A 23,601-nucleotide genomic window follows, 5' to 3' on the forward strand; every position below is an offset into this window, starting at 1 on the left:
ATATATTACTTTTCACATATTTAAGGTAGTGTAGATCATGATGAGAGATAACTTTTTTTTTGAACACTATTATAAACCTACAAGTGAGGGCAACCTCTAGAAACCAAATTTGACCAATTAAACAAAAACTCAAATTAACCACATACACATTAGCTAATAATGGCTAAAAACATGGATTACTATTCAAACCAAAGTCAATAAAAATTCCAAACTCAACCTAATCATCATGACCCACAAAACCAAACCCACAAATAAAAATCCAAAACTTAATAAACAAAACCAAAAGATTACTCATTTATTCAATCCCATTGTTGAAATTTAAACCCTAATCACCACCAACTTCTAAAGTTTCAATCTTTTTGTAAACCTCATCATCCTCCATAATAATCTTGAAAATCCCAATTGACAACATCCCCTCCCCCCCCCCCCCCCCCCCCCCCCCCAAAACTTTTGTTTTCTACATCTGATCCATGAACAAAACCTGTCACAAAATCATATTCTTTATGGGTTTTACAGCTAAGGATGTTCTTGAAAGGGGACAAATAAATGAGAATTCTAGATGAACCAAAAAGCAGGTTCACGGTATGTACTTGAAGAACACATCTCCATATTCTCTGAAAACCATTAAAGATCATTGCTTTCTTGTCTTTTTGAGTTAAATTAGGGCTTTTTTGGCTATTTTGACCCATACCCATTTCAACCCATTTGCATTTCTTGACATTAATGGTGTCTACCTCATTTATTCTTTGTGGGTATTATATATTTTCAAGAATCTTGGTTGTTGAGGTAGAACAAGAACAAGAACATAAGCATAAGTTGAAGCTAAGGTTGACTTTAGGTTTGATTCTTGATCTTTATTTGAAAAACATGACCTTTGCTGGCTCCTTTGGATGATAGGTAGTAAACATTGGTGTTGTTTTGAATGATATATATATATATACATATATGTATAGTTTTATGTCGGGTAATAGTTACTTAGATATGGTCAAACCCTGTTGGAAAGGGAGACTAGGAGGGGTGCAAAATGGAAGAACAAATGGGTTGTTGTGGTACAAGGATTTGGGGAGTCATGTGAGCGGTGAGTTTTCGATGGCGGTTGTTCAAGCCAACAATTTGTTGGAGGATCAAAGCCAAGTTGAATCGGGCCAATTGTGTTCGTCGAAGAACGGGATTTATGGGACGTTTATTGGCGTTTACGATGGACATGGTGGACCGGAAACGTCACGGTTCGTGAATGAACATTTGTTCTCCAATCTTAAGAGTATGTTACTCATTCTTTATATTTCATGTTTTTTTTTTTTTTTTTTTTTTTTTTTTTTTTTTTTTTTTTTTTTTGTAATTTGGATGATCCCATATGAATTTATGTCTATGTAGTTAATGCGGTAAAATATCGGATATCGGTCCTTGACCGATATTTGAGATATAGGTTATCTTAGTGAGATATCGGTAATTTTAATATCATGCCGAATTTATATATATATATATATATATAGGGTAAGGATAGTGTAAAAAGGGCCTAAAGTGTGAGAAGTGTAAGAAGTGTATTATAACACTATATATAATACTATATAACACTATATAAACACCGTATAACAATATGTAACACCATATAATACCATATAACACTATGTAACACTATATATCATTATATAACAAATATAACACTATAGGTTGTCTGATAGCATGTTTATGATAGATGTATAGTGTTATATTTGTTATATAATGATATATAGTGTTACATAGTGTTATATGGTATTATATGTTGTTACATATTGTTATACGGTGTTTATATGGTGTTATATAGTATTATATATAGTGTTATAATACACTTCTTACACTTCTCACACTTTGAGCACTTTTTACAGGATCCTCTACCTATATATATATATATATATATATATATATATATATATATATATATATATATAGCAATTTAACACTAACAATTCAGTTATATATCGGTCAAATATTGGTGATATATCGGTCAATATTGCCGATAATATCAGTACCGATATTCTGACCAATATTTGACTCCGATTTTTACACGGGGACCGATAACCGATATATCACCGATATTAATTGCATAGATTTATATATGTTGATTTTTGAAAATTTTTCATTGTATTTGTAGAATTTGCGTCTCAAGATGAAGAAATGTCGGCGAATGTGATTAGAAAATCTTTCTTGAAAACCGAGGAGGAATTTATCTCTCTCGTTAGAGATCAATGGTGTACGTGCCCGCAAATTGCCTCGGTGGGCACGTGTTGTTTGGTGGGAGTTATTTGTAACGGGTTAATATACATTGCAAACGCCGGTGATTCACGGGTGGTCTTGGGGAGATCAGAGAGAGGCGGTAGAGGAATCTTGGCCATTCAATTATCCGAAGAACACAATGTGAACCGCGAGCCTATACGAGATGAGCTTCAGTCGTTGCATCCCGAGGATCCAAAGATTGTGGTTATGAAACATAACGTTTGGCGTGTTAAAGGGCTAATTCAGGTATTTCCACTTAAATTTGCGCAACCGAATTGAATTTATTAAGTGGTGGCAAAAGGGAGGCTAATTGTTTATAGGAACCGGGTCGTGTTGACCCCAAAACACTTTATGTCTAGAATACCGGTATAAACCGGCCGGTAATACTGGTTATACCAGATACCAGACACGGCCTCAGTACGTTTAAGGCCGGTAAAACGAGGAGACTACATAAGGTCTAAACCACGGGTAAATCCAGTTATACCGGTTTAAACCGTCAAATCGGTTTACAAAATGTTCAAAACTGATTTTTAAATTTAAAAAAATCCGATATTTTGGTACACTCTAATGACATAAACCTATTGTACAATTTTATTTAAAAAGCTTTGTTGGAAAATTGAGTACTTTTCCATTTTTTTTTTAATTTTTTTTTTATTTTATGAAATCATGTATTTTTGGATTATTTTTTGAGTTAAAGTTGTATATTATGAAACCATAGGGTTAACTAGTCAACCCGGTTGAACCGCTCGGTATAACCTGGTTCAACCGGTTAAACCATTTCTAAGCCTAATCCAGTATAGTCTAAAAATCGGTTTTTAAGACATAACCAACATTAAGCGAATACATGTGAAATTTGCACATCTTATTTCATTTAAAATGGAAATGATGTGATTGTATTCATGAAATTTTAGGTCTCGAGATCAATAGGTGATGCGTATTTAAAAAGTCCCGAGTTCAATAGAAAGCCGCTTTTGCCAAAGTTTAGGCTTGCGCAACCGTTTTCAATGCCTATCCTTAGTCCCGAGCCTTCAATCTCCATACATGAAATAAACTCGAAAGATGAGTTTCTAATATTTGCATCCGATGGTCTATGGGAGCATCTTAGCAACGAAGAAGCCGTTAATATCGTCCATAACTACCCACGTAATGTAAGTTTATAATCTCTTTGCCTTCTTTCATTATACTTTAGTAAATGGGTTAGACGGGTTGACCCGTTTAGTCACAAGCCTAAACCATTTATTAGATCAGTGTAAGTTTATGATATTCGGTTCCTGATGTCGAATGTTTATTCACAACCCAACACCACACGACCCGTTTACTAAATGGGTTAGACGGGTCAACACGTTTACTAAATGGGTTAGACGGGTTGACCCGTTTAGTCACAAGCCTAAACCATTTATTAGATCCGTGTAAGTTTATGATATTTGGTTCCTGATGTCGAATGTTTATTCACAACCCAACACCACACGACCCGTTTACTAAATGGGTTAGACGGGTCAACACGTTTACTAAATGGGTTAGACGGGTTGACCCGTTTAGTCACAAGCCTAAACCATTTATTAGATCCGTGTTATGTCAGGAATTGCCACCCCTAGGGATTGGAGCCCGTAAAGTTCTTTTTAAGTTACTTCTACCCAAAACACGTAGGGCCCGTTACTTCGTGTGACGTGGGACCCACTTTACACGTATTGCACATACCTCGACTAACTTTCAAATTTTCGGTTTTTTTTTTTTTGTTTGCAGGGGATTGCACGGAAACTAGTTAAGGCGGCCCTTCGCGTAGCAGCAAAAAAACGAGAAATGAGATATTCGGATTTGAAGAAAATCGAAAGAGGAGTGAGGAGACATTTCCACGACGATATTACAGTTGTGGTTGTTTTTCTCGACCCGTCTTTAATGAATATCACTTCAAGTTTCTCTATAAAAGGAGGCGTCGGGCTACCCGCCCCTAACAAGTTCTGCATGTAGATTCGGACACAAAGCGCAACGGTTATTGTGTTCTTCGAATCTGTTTCGTATGGGAATCGAACCCATTTGCTCAACTTTTATGCAATTTCGATTCGAATATGTAAAAAGATTCTATTTGGATTGTATTTTGATTTATAATAAGTTTAGTTGTTTACCCTTTAAAGTATATTAATAACTTGTTCACAACCTCTTAAACCGGTTTCTTAAGGAAAACCGAATTATTGTTCTGGTTTCATGTGTTAGCTAATACATTGTCTTTGCTACCTAGATTCGGTAAACGACGTTTGAAGATTACGTTGTTTGTTACTGACGTATTCTTGGAAATCATGTAGGTTGGCGGAGTGATGAGTTGGAATTGATGAACCCCAACACGATCAGTATATTTATTTATGTGAGAAAAATGCCCGGATAGTCCCTGTGGTTTCGTCTTTTTTCACCTATAGTCCCCAACTTTCTAAAATTACCTCAATAGTCCCCAACTTTTGCAATTTCGTTCCCGGATAGTCCCTGGCACGGATGGGGGTTCGTTTTTTGTGTTAAGTTGATGTGAAATTATTAGAATGCCCTTACTACAAAACAAAATAATAAAAACAATAAAACATTTATAAGTTCAATGGCCCCACCCAACCTCTCACCTAATCAAACACCTTCAATCTTTCTTTGTGGGACCCACCATTTATGTTTGTTAATTAGTCCTATCCCAAACATGTAAAAGGTTTATTGGGCTATAAATGGGTTGTAAGGGGGGGGGGGGGTGTTTGGAAACCTTCTCTATCAAGACCGTTTTGTCTGGGCGAGCAACTCGTCGGGTGACAACAAAACCGTGAGTTCTTGGATGGGCAACCCATCGGGGGTAAAGCGGACAATATCTTGGGACCGTTTACTTGGGCTGTTACCGTTTGTATTTAGGGCTGTAAACGAACCGAACGTTCAACAAACAGTTCATGAACCGTTTGGCAGGAAGTTCATTTACGTTAACGAACATGAACAAGAAATTTCGTTCCAAAATAAACGAACATGAACAAAGGTCTTGTTCGTTCAATTGTTTTCATGAACATTCGTTCAATGTTCATTTATGTTTGTTGTTTTTGTTTTACTTATAGATTTTTGTAATTTCATATATTTTATCTAAACTTTTTATATTATGTAGTTTTAATCTATTTATTATCTTAACAATTAAACTAGGAAACTCTGTTTCCACCTTATTTATGCACTGTTACATTGATGAATACGATTGACCTTCGTTCCAAAATTAGGGCTTCAAGTTCCAACGCCGTTCTCTCCGCCATCCATCTTTAGCCTTCATTGCGTTCATCGAATTTATTTGTATTCATTTGTGTTCCTATACCGTTCGTGAACACGCTCATTTACTTAATGAACAAACACAAACATAAAATCTCGTTCGGTAAGTGTTCATGAACCGTTCGTGAACACATTTATTTTCTTAACGAACGAACATGAACAAAGCCTTGTTCATGTTTATTTAGTTCGTTTACGGCCCTATTTGTATTATGTCACGAATTGTCATCCTCATGGTAGTTTACAATAAATACGCAAGCTAAATTTCTATTGTCTACAATGCATACATGGTTTGCTTCAAGTGTAAATGCAAATCTCAACTTATTAGTTATGACAGTGAATAAAAGTAATAAACCAAGTAATTTTGAATTTAACCCGAAACAAACAAGAATTTATTTAGATAAATTCATACCCTAAACAAACTTTCTTTAGTAATATTTCATTCTAGTGCTTTATCTATATCTATACTCTATAATAAAAGAAACCAACTTTGGGACACTTGTCATTATTTTATACCATCCTTAATTGTAAATAATTATTATTTAATTTTTCTACTAGACTTTTTGCATCGGGCTTTAAGGCTTTGGGATTTACAAATGGATACCCCTAATTACTTTTCTTTGTAGGGAAGGGTTTGATTAATCAGGTTACAATACTTGAATCTACATCACATGTATATACAAATCTAACAAATCAACTTTTGAACACGTGTCATTTATTGAAGGTATCCTTAAATATATACTTATCTTATATTAATTAAATAAATAATAAATTAATATTAAGTCTTATCATACTTTAATAAAATATTATCCTCAAATCTAAATTGTTAATTTAAGAGATTTTTAAAACAAATACCTTTCTTTTCTACTTATCTTATATTAAATATATAAATAATAAATTAATATTAAATGTTATCCTAATTTATTAAAAGTATATTTTTTTTATTATTTGGTATACAAAATTATATTTATTCAACTCGTGTAAAACGCGAGGTTTTTAAAATTTTAACTTTTATTATTTACTATACAAAGTTACATTTATATAACCCGTGTAATAAACGGAGTTTTTAAAGATATAACTTTTTTAACATTTGCTATGTAAAATTAGATTTATTCAACACGTGTAATACACGGAGTTTTTTAAGGATGTAATTTTTTTTATTATTTGGTAAATTTTTCAACCCAACTATACACGGGTTTTTTAAAGACACTGCGTTTTTAAGTATTTAATATACAAAATTACATTTATTTAATCTGTGTAATACATATGATTTTTAAAGATATAACTCTTTTTTAGATTTATTCAACACGTGTAATATACAGGGTTTTTAATGATGTAATTTTTTTTATCATTTGGTAGATTTATTCAACCCAATTATATACGGGTTTTTTAAAGATAGAACGTTTTTAGTATTTAGTATACAAAATTACATTTATTTAATCTGTGTAATACACATGGTTTTTAAAGATATAACTTTTGTTTTATTATTTGATATATTAAATTACATTATTTAACCCGTACAATATGCGAGTTTCATAAAGATATAACTTTTTATTATTTAATATATAAAATTACATTTATTCAACCCGTGTAATACACGGGGTTCTAACCTAGTACCAATTAAAATAATATAAATCTTATCAACCCTAAATTATTGGCATAAACTTAACTTCAAATCGTAAACCTTATCCTTCACATTGAGTATAAAATATTCAATTCAATATATTAAAGTCGCCTATATATTTTTTTTTTCAACAAAAACGTTCCTTTTTTTGAATATAAAATATTAAATTTAATTAATATTAAAAGATTTCATAAGACACATGACATAATTAATTTTAGATTTTTATTTATTGTTTGTTAGTTTAATTTAAGAAACTGTATACATAATTAGCTTATTAGTTTTTTTTCCATTTTCTTAAATAATAGGCTATAATCTTGTGTATTGTACGGACGAAATCGGTAATAAAAAACTGTTTATTTATGTTTTTTTAAAACAACAGATAATCATGTTTAAATTGTAAAGTAATTTAAAGATATAATTATCATTATAAATCTAATATAACACTTTCGTAAAATCTATCTTTGGTAAGGTTTAAATAAAAAATATCACTATAACTTATAAATTAAAATGTTTGAGGTAAAAGTTGATTTTGTAGGAAGGTTTAGGATACCTAATCTAACAAAAAAATATTGGTTAGTTTAACATATATATTTAGAGGTCGAAAATTAAGGTTACTATTCTAAAATAAGAAATGTTGATAGTAACTAAATAAAATTTTATACTTATTCTATTTTATTTTATTTCGGGTAGCTAAGACTTGAAGTTTAGTTATCGGAATAAGTTATGTCTCAAGTGAAGTCATCTGGTGGCAATCCTCACCTCATAACAAGTAATGTCGACAGTATCCATAGAAGGATAGAGATGTTCCAGAAGCAGTCTTAAGGAAAGTTAGGTGTTGTTTGGCAACTTCTGAATGGTTAAGTGTTGAATCTGTAAGAGGTCTGAACCATTAAGAGTCAGTATAATGTTTAATCATTTAGAGGCAAATATCAGACCAATTCAAATTAGTGGTCTTAACCATTCAGACTATGTATAATGCTTAACCATTCAGACATCTATTCACAAAACAAACAGTCTGAACCACTAAGTTATGAACCAGTAAGAGGTAAGAGTAAGTTATGAACCAGTAAGAGGTAAGAGGTCTGAACCATTAAGAGCTAAACAAACAACCCTTTAGCCTGTTTATGCCGAGGCAGGGGAGTAATTGGTTGGCAATGAGTAAGAGAACGAATTCCCCGCCGAGTCAGTTGACGAGAAAGTTTCTTAACTATTTATTATTTTTCTTTATAATATTTAATTTGTGAATATTTCTTTTCTTTAGTATTTCCTTTTCAATGTTTTTATTATTTTTTTGCTTATTTAATAATTTAATATTTTATTGACTTAATCCCGTGTAATACACGGGGTTCTAACCTAGTTATATAGATATAAGACTTTTCTTTTGTGATATATTGATGATACTATTTATAAATATATGCTACGAAATACATAATTATCACTTAAGATTTTATATTATCATAAAAAAATTCACCCAGTTGAAAAACACAATAATCAGAATCAATAGCACAATGTATAAAAAACCCAAATATCACACCATTTTCATTATGTCATACATTGTGTTATAAAGTATGATAAAAACGCAATTGACAAAACCCAAATTAACATTGTGTTATAAGTTTTGATAATAACACAATATATGGAAACTCTAGTAAAGACCAAAACCCAGTTGAAAGACATAATGAACATAACCATTAACACAATGCAAAAAAAAAAAAAACCCATTAAAATTGAAAATTTATTATCTTATTTTTATATAGCAATATCATACTCATATTAAAGATAAAAAAACAGTCGTTATTATGGTGAAATTTGTTTAAAAAAATGTCGTATGAATAGTTATAAACGTTTTAAATTGATGAGGAAATTGACATGCGCCTTGCATGTGTAGAGAGAAAGTAATTAAATGTAGGATTCTCTTTATGCTCTTTTATTGTTTTTGTTTTCCCTAAAATTAATCTCAACTCCTATATCTAAAATAAATGGACTAGAATCCTTCTTACTCTTCTTAGTTTGGCATTTGTATTTCATCCTAATCCATAAATAATTACCAGACAAATACCCAACATATAACGAGACATGTTTGGAACACAATATTACAATTGGGGTATATCATTGAGGGGTAAGAATCCAATACAAAATGTCCTTAACCTAGGAAGTGTAGGAAATCGAGTTAAACGAACTACGATTGATCTCATTGGCGTTTTTGTGACCCCTTCACATATGCGGCGAATGCCAAATTAATTGATGAAATTGGTTTAAAGACGAGGGGCCAAAGTGAGCATACTTTAGTTCTTCGATGGATCATACAATATAGAGGTGTACAAATCATTTTTTTCAGAATAGTCTGATTTTTAACCGAATATGATTTTTAACCGAATCCGTTTTTTTCTTCAAAAACAAAAACCGTTTTTTTATAACCGGTTTCGGTTACTAATCGGTTTTTTGAACCAAAAACAGTAACCAGTCAAACCGGTTTTGTCAAAAAACCGGTTTATGGTTTCGGTTTTTAAACCGGTTTCAAACATTAAAAACTCTACGTTTAAAAAAAAAAAAAACGTTTAAAAAAAAACATTAAGAACCCTAACCGACGGCCGGTCCAGTTCAGGTTGGAACCGCTTTTTAAAAAAACGAAAAAAAACCGGTTTCGGTTCTAAAACCGGTTTTTTAACACCTCTAATTATACACTTGCGCTCGTCTTCACACTCATCTGAACCCAAAAACCTGTGCATCTCACATTCATCTACCTCTCAACTCCATACAAACCATACAAATACACCATGAAATTAGCTTCAATAATCCAAAATGGGATGCAACCCCCGCTCAAAATCGATGTGGGGTTGCTTAAATTCACTCCAATTTCAACTTCCAATCAGTTTCCCAAATGGATTAACCTTCAACTCACTAATTCCCCCAATCTTGCTTCAGGTAGTGTTACTGTTTCAATGTTTGATGGTGATGATGAATTGATGTTAAGATAATGGTTAAATATTTGTGATTGAAATATTGCACTCCAGGTGTTTGTAGAAATGCGTGGCTGAGAAAGTTGCCTGTTGTGCGTGCTAAAGGAGTTGAACAAGAAGAAGAATCTGTTTCTGCAGGTGAAAGTTTGAATCTTGTAGTTTTGTTTTATGTGTGGAAGTGTTTGTAAGTAGAAATTGGTGGTGTGTAGTGATCTAGGGGTGTTTGAAAATGATTATAGCAATTTGTAATAGTAGAAGGGCTTGGCTAAACAAACACCACTGACACGCTCATACGGGCCATATGACTAGGGCTGTTCACGAGCCGATCCGAACCGAGCGGGCCTTTGCTCGTGCTTGGCTTGTTTACAACCGAGCGAAATCCGAACAAGCATATTCGAGCGCGTAATTTTCCGAGCGAGCGGCGAGCGAGAAGCGAGCGACGAGTAATTTGGACAACCATAGATTTAGCACGTTTCCTTCGATGTCTCCACTTTCGGGTCACGACTAAGATCCAACTGTCCGAGGACGACAATAATATGGAGGTCGGATCGTCCGAGGATGAAGCTCTGGTTGAGGCAGGTGAGGCGATGAATATACAACAATAAACAATTGTCGCATTGTGGCGTATAGTGAGAGCAACAGACGATTGACGACTGGCGATTGATAAGAGAAAGATGTCAAATATTGTCTCTTCACGACTTAGAGTTTTAGTTTTAAATTTGGTGTTAAATTTTTTATTGGTTTGATTAGGCTAGTATGGATAAATATAATTGTATATTTGAGTATAGTGGTCCAAATCTAATAGAGCGGTATTTATAAAATATGAATATACATGTAATTTGTGTCTGTAAATATAATAATATATGTAATAATTTAATAAAAATTAATTCGAGCCGAACCGAGCCGAGCGGACATTTGCTCATGCTTGGCTCGTTTGCAAACCGAACCAAACCGAGCGAGCATATTCCAAGCGTTTTCCGAGCGACCGGCGAGTGAGCGATGAGCGACGAGCGACGAGCGATTTGAATAGCCCTACATATGACAGGCGAAAATGGTCATATGGGTTGAATGAGGTGGTGTTGCCACATCACACGGCCCATATAACCTGTTTGACCGACACCTAAATGACTGACGTGACCATTGACAAAGTCATGCTCCTTATGATGTGACAGCAGGCATGGTGTGTACGGGGGTGGTGTTTGTATAGCATAGCCCCAATAGAATTAGATAATCAGTAGTTTTGTTTTTATCTCAATAATAATTGGCTGTTAGAGCAACTTTTCTATGCATAGTGTGATTATTTTGACATTGGATGATCAGAAAGTTGAATGATAATTAACATACACATCGAATTTCGTTTATGCGGGAAGTAGCCATATGACTTGGTTTAAATTCATACGGTTTAAATCGAAGTCAAGAACAACTACTAGGAAACTAATTAATCACTAGATTAGCCATGCAGGATCATGGTTTTAAACTTTGTGTTTGGCTTCTAGAAGTATGAAGTGTCTCATTTCAAGACTAACCAATTTTCTAGTTATAAACTTGTGCTTCCAATCGTATAGTGTTCTAGATCCACTACTGAAAAAAGACGAAAACTTTAGCAAAAGTAGGTCAAAAAAATTATAATTGATTAATTGTTTCTGTATGGTATCTATTTATGAAAGAAAATATTGCATTTGATTTTTTTTAATGGAAAGAGGGTTGTTCTTTTTTATTTTTCCCCTTTATTATAAACGCTCACTATTTGTTGCACAACATAATCCAAAAGCCATCTCGTTATAGATAAACATATCGAAGAAAAGACCAAAGATCTCGAAAACTACAAGACGTCTGCGAAAACCGTAGCCTTGTGCGTAAGTATAACCTAACTATAAGTTTAAGTTCATAAAGTTTTATTTATTCTCATTTAAGGGGGCCAAACTAACTAGTCTTTTCATTGTTTTAGGTCTTCTCAGCTGTGGCATTTGGTGTCGGTGTGGGATTAAAAGAGGGAGTCGGCAAGGCTTCCGAGTTCTTTGCGGGGTATGAGCTTGAACGTCTTTTATTTTACATATGAAAGGATTTTAATCACTTTAGTTATCTTTTAGGTAGGGCTGTAAACGAGTCGGGCCGAGTCGAGCCAGGGTGGGTTCAAGCTCGAGCTCGAAGTCAAATGAGGCAGCTCGGCTTGGCTTGAGCTCGAGCTCGAAGTTAAACTAGCCTAAGAATGAGTTAATGAACCAAACCATTAGCCGAGCTGAGATTGGCTCGGTTACAAAATGAGCCGGCTCAGCTCAAGTCCTTTTCAAATCGAGTTTTTTTAGCTAGCTTTTTTTGAGCGAGCTACGAGTCGAGCTGCGAGCCGCTAGCTTTTTGAACAACCCTACTTTTAGGTATGGATTCAAGTTAATTATCGCAGTCCCATGAAAATTGCAATGTTAGCTTGTTGTTCAATAATAACAGGAAAAGGTATCGGTATTTTTATTGAATACTCAACAATGAGATTACAATCAATATATAGACTAATATCCGATAACTATGGAAAGAGATAAATATAGAAACTAAATCATAATCAAACTATAATACTAGAATAACCGATTATTCTAGAAAACTCTCAGTTCAATATTCCCCCGCAAGTTCAGGGCGGTCAGCAATCTGTAACTTGGTTCGTAAGAAATCGAATTTTTGCACGGGCAGCGGTTTTGTAAAAATTTCAGCAATTTGTTCCTTCGTTGATATAAACTTCACGGTGAGATTGCCCTGTGAGACCTGTTCACGAACAAAATTGTAATCGACTTCCACGTGTTTGGTGCGGGCATGAAATACTGGATTAGCGGTGAGGTAGGTGGCACCAAGATTGTCGCACCAAAGAGTAGGAGCTCCACTGTCCAAACCAAGTTCACGAAGGAGTGATTTTAGCCAAATCAGTTCTGCAACGGTATCAGCGATTGCTTTGTATTCTGACTCAGTTGAAGAGCGAGAAACTGTTTTCTGCTTTTTAGCCGACCAGGAAACAAGGTTAGAACCCAGATAAATGGCAAATCCCCCCGTTGATCGACGGTCAATAGGACATCCTGCCCAATCAGAGTCTGAAAATGCCCGTAGGTTAGCCTGCCAATGAGAATCAGAGAAAGCCTGTAATCGATACCCCGTGTTGTGACGGATCCAAAGACCCATGTTGATTGTGCTATTCAAGTAGCGTAATATACGTTTGACAGCAGACCAATGATTTTCCGTAGGAGCATGCATAAACTGACAAACCCGGTTTACAGCAAAGGCAATGTCAGGCCGGGAAAGTGTGGCATATTGAAGAGCTCCAACAATTTGCCTGTAACGAGAGGGGTCATCAAGTGGAGGGCTATCATCGGGAAGAAGCACATGGGAATTGCTCATCGAAGTGGAGATAGGCTTGCAGTCTGTCAAGCCGGCACGGTGGATAACATCGTTAATGTACTTTCGTTGTGAAAGAACAAGATCTGAGTTCTTATGAATAACCTCCACTCCAAGAAAATAATGTAATTGACCCAAGTCCTTTAGAGCAAAAAGTGAGTCAAGACGCTCAATGATGTTGGAGACGGCACCTGAGTGATTTCCCGTGATGATAATATCATCAACATAAACTAGAAGATAGACAAGTAGGCCCGACGAGTTAAGAATGAACAGCGAAGGATTCGTTTTGGACCCATGAAATCCCAGCTGTAAAAGAGCAGTGGACAGTTTATTGAACCAGGCCCGGGGTGCCTGTTTAAGGCCATAAATAGCTTTGTTGAGCAAGCAAACATGATCCGGTTTGTTCGGGTCAGTGAAGCCTGGAGGCTGTCGTATGTAGACTGTTTCTTCCAGGTTGCCGTGTAGGAAGGCCGTTTGAATATCCAACTGCCGTAGGGGCCACCGATTTGTCACGGCCAGAGACAAAATTGTCCGAATAGTAACTGGCTTTATAACGGGGCTGAAAGTTTCATGATAATCAACACCGTGTTGTTGATGAAAGCCCTTTGCAACCAAGCGTGCCTTGTACCTGCTAACTTTCCCAGTTTCATCAGTTTTTAACCTGTAAACCCACTTACAATCAACCACATTAGTGTTTGGGACAGGTGGTACAAGGGTCCACGTACCATTCTTATAGAGCGCGTTCAATTCTTCGGACATAGCATCGCGCCACTCCGAGTACTTGTTGGCAATAGTAAAAGTAGGAGGTTCGAATGGGAGAGAGGAAGCGGTGGCGGTGTATGCAGCCGGATTGTATCGATCCGGTCGTTTTGGGTGCGGCCGAAGGTTTGCAGGCCGTGAGCGTGCGGCTGCAGAGGCAGGGTGGCTGCCGGGGGCAGCCGAGGGAAGAGGGGTGTCGGTGGTGGATGGTTCGGGGCTGGTGGTAGGTGGCTGGGCCGAGGGAGTAGGTTCAGGGCTGGTGGTATTGGGCTGGGCCGAGGGTGTAGGTTCGGGTGTAGGGCTGTTCGGTGGAGGGTGTGGTGGGAAACCAGGAGGTGGGTTAGGAAAAATAGAGATGTAAGGAGAAGAGGGTGGTGGTGAGGGTGGCTTGGGAGATGGAGCGTATGGAAAGACTTGTTCGTTGAAACGAACATGGCGAGCAATATAGATACGCTCGGTATGTGGATCGAAACACCTATAGCCATGATGAGAAGGGCTATAGCCGAGAAACACGCAAGGCGTGGAGCGAAACTCAATTTTGTGGTGATTGTAGGGGCGAAGGTAAGGAAAACATTGAGAACCAAATACCCGTAGGAAGGAGTAATCTGGTTTGCGGCCGTAAATGTGCTCAAATGGAGATTTGTTTGAAGACACACGAGAGGGAAGGCGGTTAATTAGATAGACCGCGGTCTCAAAGGCAAAGTGCCAAAAACGTTGAGGGAGGTGAGATTGGGCCATGAGTGAAAGGCCTGTTTCGACAACATGGCGATGTCTGCGTTCTACAAAGCCGTTCTGTTCACTTGTGTGAGGACAAGAACGACGGTGAAGGATCCCAAGGTTGCGGCAGAGAGTTGCAAGTGGACGAAACTCACCACCCCAGTCCGATTGGATGGACTTTAATTTTGTGTTGAACTGGCGTTCAACCATGGTGATGAAGTTGGTCAAAATGGCATAGACATCGGATTTTTGGGATAAAGGGTAAAGCCACATGTAACGAGTATGGCAATCAACCATGGTGATGAAAGGAGGATAGTGCGGGTAGACTCGTCCTTCATAAGAAAATAAGATGAATGAAATTCAAAAAAGACATCATTGTCAAAGCAAAACTTTTGAACAGATAAAAGATTTTGTTTAAGTTTTGGAACATGAAGAATGTCAGAAAGATTAAAAATTTTATTAGACGAGTGGATTTTTGAAGACCCGATACGAAAAATAGGAATAGAGGAACCATTGCCAACAAGTAAGGAGTCATTACCAAAATATGCCTCAGAATTGTCCAGGTTCGATAAGTCTGGTGTTGCGTGATGAGTGGCGCCAGTGTCCGTTTTCCAAGTACTGCCGGAAGAAGAAGCACCATCCGTAAAAGCAGTGAAGTTGGCCTGAGGAGCAGACCTTGACTGACCCGAGTTTTGATTCGGACACTGGGATGGTAGATGGGCAATTCCACACCGATTGCAATGACCATAGACGGTGTTTTGGGTTGAAGCCCATGAGAACTGTCTTGTGCCACCATTGTCTCTGGAACGCGGATTGAATGAACCCCGAGAATTACCTCTGCCCCTGTTGTTTCGGCCAGTTCGGTTTTGGTTGTTGTTGGATCGAGATCCAAAATAGGCCTGAGGTTGTGATGGATTGGGCTGCAACTGATAACCCAGCTGAGAAGCAGCCAATTGAAGATTTTGGATTTGTTGTTGCAATTGGTCTAGGTTTGGTGAGCTCGGGACAGCCGAAGGCTGAGAGGGTGGTTGAGCCGCGGCCAGAAAAGCCGATGGGTTGGGGCTGAATGTTTTGGTGACAGCATAATCATGGTCGGACAACAAAGAGTAGATCTCGTTGAACTGGATGGGAGGTTTTCTTCCCAGCACGCTGCCCTTTAAGCCGGTGTATTCTTCACGAAGCCCTGCAAGAGTGTGCATAACGAGGTCGCTGTCCAATACCGGTTTTCCAATGTTAGCGAGTGCAGTAGCATATGCTTGGGCCCTGCATAAATAGTCAATTGGTTTTTCATCACCCTTCATGGTGATGCGAAGAAGTTGATTTTTGAGGTAAAACTCATGGGAGGCTGTGCTGGGCGCATAGGCCCGTTCCAGAGATTGCCAGACATCCCGGGATGTTTTCCCTTGAATGTGTTGATACGATTCTTCAGAGACGGTTGAGATCAACAAGGTTCGATTGTGGGCATCATTCGAGATCCAAGGAGCATAGCTTGGATTGTCAGTCGTAGCTTCACCAGTTTGTACCTTCTGTTCTGGGCAGGGGACGGTTCCGTCGATATAACCAAATAGGTTATGAGATGTGAGAAACGATTCAAGCATCTGTCGCCAATAACCATAATTCGTGGGTTTGAGGGTGAAGGGAAACTTGTGGGAGTTATGGGTCGTCTTCTCCGGGTTGGAAAAACAGAGTATAGCCGCCATTGAGAGCAGAGGAGTAGGCCGGAAGTTGCGTCGGCTGAGATTTTAGAATCGGCAGAGGAGTACCGATTAGGGTTAGGAAAATTTTTAGGAGGTAAATCTGGCTCTTGATACCATAATAACAGGAAAAGGTATCGGTATTTTTATTGAATACTCAACAATGAGATTACAATCAATATATAGACTAATATCCGATAACTATGGAAAGAGATAAATATAGAAACTAAATCATAATCAAACTATAATACTAGAATAACCGATTATTCTAGAAAACTCTCAGTTCAATATTCAACAGAAATGTTTGACTATTAGTCAAATGCATAAAATAGTCTTCCATGATGACCAAATGGAGAATTTGTGCACTAAAAAGAGTAGCAATAATGGATTGTAACATTGGCAAATGGGCAAGTATGCATTTTTAGTGTGAAATTTGGCAAAATAAAAAGGAATATTGGATTTTAATAATCCCAACTATTCACCTTTAGCCGCCAACAGTCCCAACTTAAAATATAACCACTGGCAGTCCCAACTGTTGACATATTGGCCACCAATGGACCCTGGTTAATAGAACCCTAACGCCGTTAGTCTCCGGTAGCCGGAAAACCGTTTTCTCCCAGAAAAAAGGTTTTAAAGGTGCGGTCTAAGGTTAAAAAGAGGTTTAAGACGAAAATGTTGAGTTTTCCGGCCAAAAGAAGTTTCCGGCGAAAAATGAGTTTTCTGGTGACTTCAATAATTGGGGCTTTTACTAGAAAAAAGGTTCCTAAAGGTCCGTAATAAGGTTACAAAGAGGTCTGGGACGAAAACATTGAGTTTTCCGGCCAGAAATGAGTTTTCCGGTCAAAAACGTTTTCCGGTCAAAAACGTTTTCTGGTCAAAAACGTTTTCCGGCGACCGGAGACTAACGGCGTTAGGGTTCTGTTAGTCAGGGTCCATTGGAGGCCAATATGTTAATAGTTAGGACTGCCGGTGGTTATTTTTGAAGTTCGGACTGTTGGCGGCCAACGGCGAATAGTTGGGATTATTAAAATCCAATATTCCAAATAAAAAAAGGTGCCATTTTCATGGGTTGACTATAACGGCAAAATGTGTAAATTTTCTTAACTAGTCTTATCGCTTCGGCAAAACTCTTGTTTTTATTTATAATTTAATTAACAACTAATATATTAATTATTTAATTATGATATACAAATTTTTATAATAAAACAATGGTCTAGTTTTTAGGAACAAAGAAATAAATAGGTGGTATTGGTAAACACTTACTTTGAGTGACTTTCAACCATTCAACTTTTCACCCTTTTCTTTTAGCTAGATTTCTTCAATTTTACCCATTTGATCATTTAGCCGTACACTATAACCCGCATTGACCCGTATTCATATAAATGGGTTGAAATTTAACCCATGTAGACATCTAAATAATAGTTGCAATTTTCATGTGATGGCGGATTTACATATTTTGCTTCGATTCCTGCCAAGCTATCCTATCTTAGGTTCTTATACTCTAATATTTTTATTTGGGAATCACATAGGTACTTGCTTGAACAAAGCTTGTCTGTGGATAATCTTTTCGTCTTTGTTTTGGTATTCAAATACTTTAAGGTGCCACTTGCTTATCAGGTAGACTTCTATGTGTATCCTAAAAGTTACATTAAAATATAATAATTTCTTGAAAGTTATTTAAGATTCTGAATTTTGTATATTTCTGTTATCTTTTTGTTTGGGCAAATTGGAAAATAATAATTCCATCTTTCTGAAATTGGCCGATAATAATCCCAAGTCAGTTATTAGCCAATAATAATCCGACCTCGTCCAATTTTTTTGTAAAATAGTCCGCCGTTAAAATAGCTTAACGGAGTTAAGTTTTTTTCCGAATTACAAACCGATGTTTTAGGGCTTTTGATCAGAACGAGGATACGAGTCGATTGATGTAAAACTTACCTCAAAATACTGCCCCCAACCCACGAAAACGGTGCTTCAATTCGTGTGTTTAACTTCCAATTAACAAAATTCAAGCCATTTCGAACACAATTTCGAGGTAAGTTTTACATCAATCGACTCGTATCCTCGTTCTGATCAAAAGCCCTAAAACATCGGTTTGTAATTCGGAAAAAAACTTAACTCCGTTAAGCTTATTTTAACGGCGGTCTATTTTACAAAAAACTTGGACGAGGTCAGAGTATTATTGGCTAATAACTGACTTGGGATTATTATCAACCAATTTCAGAAAGATGGGATTATTATTTTCCAATTTGCCTTTTATTTTTTTGTAATTGTGATGGTGTGATCACAGAATCGGGTGCTTTCATATGGCATTGCCGGTGCAATAATCTTCCGTTTGTCATTAATACTTCTTGGAACAGCGACCCTTCAGGTAATTTCTTGCATTAAATAACATTCCATGTCTCATGGATATTGCAAAATTTGGCTCGTAGTAAAATGTCTTAATTACCCTTCAATAATGACAAAACAAGATAATCTTATCGACCCAGATTAATATCTTGATTTATATGAAAAGTTGATGATGGTGAGTAGTATTTTTTGGCGGAAAAGCCGAAAGAGGAAGTGTTGTAATCTACATGGGACATTCCACAATGTTAATACTTAATTGTTTGAGTTAAATGCCATTTTAGTCCCTCTGGTTTGGGCCATTTTGCCAGTTTAGTCCAAAGGTTTCATTTCTCTCCTGTGGATCCAAAAAGGTTTCACTGTTGCCATTTTAGTCCACTGGGTTAACTTCATCCATTTTTTCTGTTAACCAGAAAGACAATTCGGTCATTTTATATATATGTAATTCTGTTAACTAGAAAGGCAATTCGGTCATATAAAATGACCGAATCGCCCTTCTCGTTAACAGAAATAATGGATGAAGTTAACTCAGTGGACTAAAATGGCAACAGTGAAACCTTTTTGGACCCACAGGAGAAAAATGAAACCTTTGGACTAAACTGGCAAAATGACCCAAACCACAGGGACTAAAATGGCATTTAACTCTAATTGTTTTAATTTTCATCTCTACATAAAAATGTTTTTGTTGTCATGTATGTTAAACTTTTCATCTAAACGTTTTAGAGGTTTGAGGCGGTGAACTTGCTACTGGCATCGATACTTCTTTACTCATCCTTTAAGGTACAGTTTCTATTCGTAATTACTTCTATGAAGAATATTACTAAAAAGTACTTATGATCACATCAACGTTAGTATCGTAAATCGCACAGAGTAAGTAATATTATTAGATACGATAATTTCCGTCTGTTTCTGTAGTTGTTTTTTGCTGGTGAAGACGATGATGACGATCTATCAGACAATTTTATCGTGAAGACATGCCAAAAATTCATTCCAGTAACATGTAATAATTTCTTTGATGTTTATTTGAATTGTTCGTTTATATGGACAAAAGATAATTTAACACATTTGTACACTAGTTGCGGAATAACTTGTACATGAAGGGTAAATCTGGTATTTATCTTATTTGTTTTTTTCATGGTTTGGCAGCTGCATATGATGGCAATAAGTTCTTTACAGTCGTGAATGGAGCTTGGAAAGTAAGTAATAGATATCCGTATTTTTTTGTTTGTTAACGCTGTTAAAAATACATTTGTAAAAGTTAAAATAAGAGTGTTTGACCCGTTTGACCTGTTTGAGAATATTGATCAAACACAACCCAAATCAAACCATTTATAAGTAATTACAGGGGTGCAAACGAGCCGAGCCAAGCCAAGCCAAGCCAAGCTCGAGCTCGAGCTTGGCTTGTTGGTAGTTTCTCAAGCTCGAGCTTGGCTCGTTTATAATCTATTAATTAAAATATTAAATAAAAAAATATAAATATTAGACTCGTTTAGGCTTGTGAGCTCAATAAGTGAGGCTCGGGCTTGTTTACTAAACAAGCTTATTTATAGGTTCAGGCCCGGCTCGGCTCATTTACTAGACAACTTTAAATAAGGGGTAAATATTTAAATATTAACAAAAACTAATATTACACTAAGGCTTGATAAGGCTCGACGAGCCTGACAAGCTTCACATGCTAGGCTCGAGCCCGGGCTCGATAAATAAACGAGCTTTATTTTAGGCCCAAGCTCGGCTCGGGCTCGATAAGGCTCCTTTCGAGCTTTTTCTCGAGCCGATCTCGAGCAGCTCGGCTCGTTTGCACCCCTATAAGTAAACAGGTCAAAAGGGCCACCTCTGACTGTAAATAATAACTATAAATCTTTTTTTGATTCATATTTTGAATCGAAAGTGTCATGTTGAATTGTTTTTTACATGGTTTCTAACAGGCATCAAACGTTTTGGGCAGGCTACACCTTTGCTTCTAACCGTAGCAGTCATCGAACTCAGTGATATAGCATTCGCTGTATGGTTGCTTCTTCCCAGAATCCAAACGTAACGTTTATTAAATATATTAATGTTACAATTCAAACTCGTTTACTTTATCTCAGGTGGACTCTATACCAGCAGTTTTCGGTGTGACAAGAGACCCCTTCATTGTTTTCTCGTCTAATTTGTTTGCCATATTAGGTAAAAATCCGAGTTTAAGGAAACCGAAACGGGTCGCGTTTACGGGTTGGCGGGTTCAACCTGACCTGTACCGAAAGTTTTAGACGAACCCGAACCCGACCCGAACCCGAAAATCATGTCATACATATGAACCTGAACACGGCCCGGATATTCGCGGGTTGACCCAAACACGACCCGTTCAACCCTTTTTTCTTCGCAAATTAATATATTATGATTAAAATGTTACTTAAAAAAAGCACAAATGTTTATAATAAAATTACATTTTAATTATAAAATCTAATGTCAATTTCTATTAAGTTATAATTATGGCATTAAATGCGCACCCAATTTAATTTATGACATAAAACATATTGTAAAAAATAAAATATAATATAAAAGGGTTAAACGGGTCAACCCGCCAACCCGATCGGGTTGACACGAACCCAACCTGTTTAGCTAAATGGGTTCGCAGGTTCAAGCTGTAAATGACCCAAACCCGTTTAAACTAAACCCAAACCCGCGAATTTCGTGTTAGGTTTGTGTCAGAAATTCACATGGTTGACTTCTATCTAACTGGTCAAAGATAATTTCTTGATATAGTTTGCGTTTGATGCAGGTTTAAGGTCTCTATATACACTGATTTCCGAAAGCATGGGAGAGTTGGAGTATTTACAGGCGAGTTTTGGAACATAATTATAATCTGAAATGTTTACTGTTAGAATGACATGTTTGCCCCTACCAATGCTCCTCTATTTTGTCAATAAGCATTTTTAAAAGTTGACTGATGGTCAAACAATCCCCTTCAAATTTTTTTATCAAGTAAAAGTTTGTAGAGTTAAATGTCATTTTAGTCCCTGTGGTTTGGGCCATTTTGCCAGTTTAGTCCAAAGGTTTCATTTTTAACCTGTGGGTCCAAAAAGGTTTCACAGTTGCCATTTTAGTCCACTTGGTTAACTTCATCCATTTTTTCTGTTAACAAGAAGGCCAATTCGGTCATTTTGTATGTAATTCTGTTAACTAAAAGGGCAATTCAGCCATATAAAATGACCGAATTGGCCTTCTCGTTAACGGAAAAAATGGATGAAGTTAACCCAGTGGACTAAAATGGCAACTGTGAAAACTTTTTGGACCCACAGGTTAAAAATGAAAACTTTGGACTAAACTGGCAAAATGGCCCAAACCACAGGGACTAAAATGGCATTTAACTCTAGTTTGTAAATTTCAAGTAGGGTATGGATTTAAATGAGTAACATTTTACCATTTTTGCTATCAGCCTGCCATTGGCGTAGTTCTCGGCTTCATTGGATTCAAGATGATCCTAGATTTCTTCGGTGAGTATCTCTATGATTCGGTTTTTTCGGTCATACTAATGTGAAAAATACGATTAGTAAAGTTATATTTTACAATAATGTTAGAACTTTATTTTTGACAAAGCGATTTAGGACCCGTTTGCCCATTTATGTTTTTGTGCAGGGTATCACGTATCGACTGAAGTTTCTCTCGGGTGTGTGACAACTACTCTTAGCGCCGGGGTTCTGTTGAGTCTATTTAAGAAATCAGTTTAGCATTAAGAGATTTATGCTTGTTGGGGAAAAACCCAAAAGTTGTTTTGTTCTTTTTATACCTGAAAGAAAATATAAAAAAGTAGCAATTAAGTTAATGCTCAATTAAGTAAAATAATTAATGAATCTTTACTTTTAGTGACAGTTAAATTAATTTTATTTTTGAAAAAAAGTAATAAACCCTCTAGAAGTTGAGTTATAAATGCATTTACTCAAAATTCAAATATGAGTAAACTGCCATTTTGGTCCTCGTGGTTTGACCAGTTTTGCCACTTTAGTCCAAATCTCTTATTACATCTGGGTCCCCGTGGTTTGCATTTTGTTGCCATTTTAGTTCAAAATTTAAAAACCCTACTTTTTTACTGTTGCAACCTCCTATTTTGTCCTTTAGTACAGGGGCATTTTGGTCATTTTGCTTTTCATTTAACATTTTCTTAATTCAAAAATTAATATATATATATATATATATATATTAATATACACACATCGTCCGAGTTCATCTTCATCATCACCAGCTCTCTCTCTCTCTTCTCTGAACTACCACCACCCTACCACCACCCCCACCCCCACCCCCACCACCACATCATCCCCACCACCACCATCCCACTGCCGCCAACACCACCACCACCGTGATGAGAACGGACATCGGAAAACGACACCCATCTTTCTCTCTCCAAACACCCATCTCTCTCTCCTCTCTGTCGAACACCACCACCACCACCACCGTGATGAGAACCGGCGGAGCAGGTGAAGGAGGTGGTGGTTCACCGGATTGAGTTGCAGTTGATGAGAACGGCGGCGACATAGATCTCCGTTCACCAGTAACCACCACCTACAACCAATCTCCACCCTACTCCACCTTCTAAATCGTCTCCTCCACCAAACCTCGCTGCGAATCGCCA

General features: G+C 36.7%; 2 protein-coding genes across 2 annotated transcripts; both read left to right on the forward strand.

The window, feature by feature from the left end:
* The first annotated feature begins 416 nt into the window (after positions 1–416).
* LOC110891221 (probable protein phosphatase 2C 38) lies at positions 417–4,387 on the forward strand. Its single transcript, XM_022138919.2, has 4 exons — positions 417–1,261; positions 2,132–2,499; positions 3,165–3,401; positions 3,997–4,387. The coding sequence occupies exons 1-4, from the start codon at positions 946–948 to the stop codon at positions 4,219–4,221; spliced, it is 1,146 nt and encodes a 381-aa protein (XP_021994611.1). The 5' UTR covers positions 417–945; the 3' UTR covers positions 4,222–4,387.
* Positions 4,388–9,829: 5,442 nt separating this feature from the next.
* On the forward strand, positions 9,830–22,843 carry LOC110891222 (thylakoid membrane protein TERC, chloroplastic). The gene is made up of 14 exons (XM_022138920.2): positions 9,830–10,069; positions 10,159–10,242; positions 11,890–11,960; positions 12,053–12,129; positions 18,176–18,263; positions 18,937–19,017; positions 19,716–19,772; positions 19,908–19,992; positions 20,139–20,188; positions 20,938–20,994; positions 21,080–21,158; positions 21,754–21,812; positions 22,411–22,468; positions 22,611–22,843. The coding sequence occupies exons 1-14, from the start codon at positions 9,922–9,924 to the stop codon at positions 22,700–22,702; spliced, it is 1,086 nt and encodes a 361-aa protein (XP_021994612.1). The 5' UTR covers positions 9,830–9,921; the 3' UTR covers positions 22,703–22,843.
* The last annotated feature ends 758 nt before the right edge of the window (positions 22,844–23,601 follow it).

This window comes from Helianthus annuus, chromosome 11 (assembly GCF_002127325.2).
Source record: "Helianthus annuus cultivar XRQ/B chromosome 11, HanXRQr2.0-SUNRISE, whole genome shotgun sequence".
NCBI classification, from domain to species: domain Eukaryota; kingdom Viridiplantae; phylum Streptophyta; class Magnoliopsida; order Asterales; family Asteraceae; genus Helianthus; species Helianthus annuus.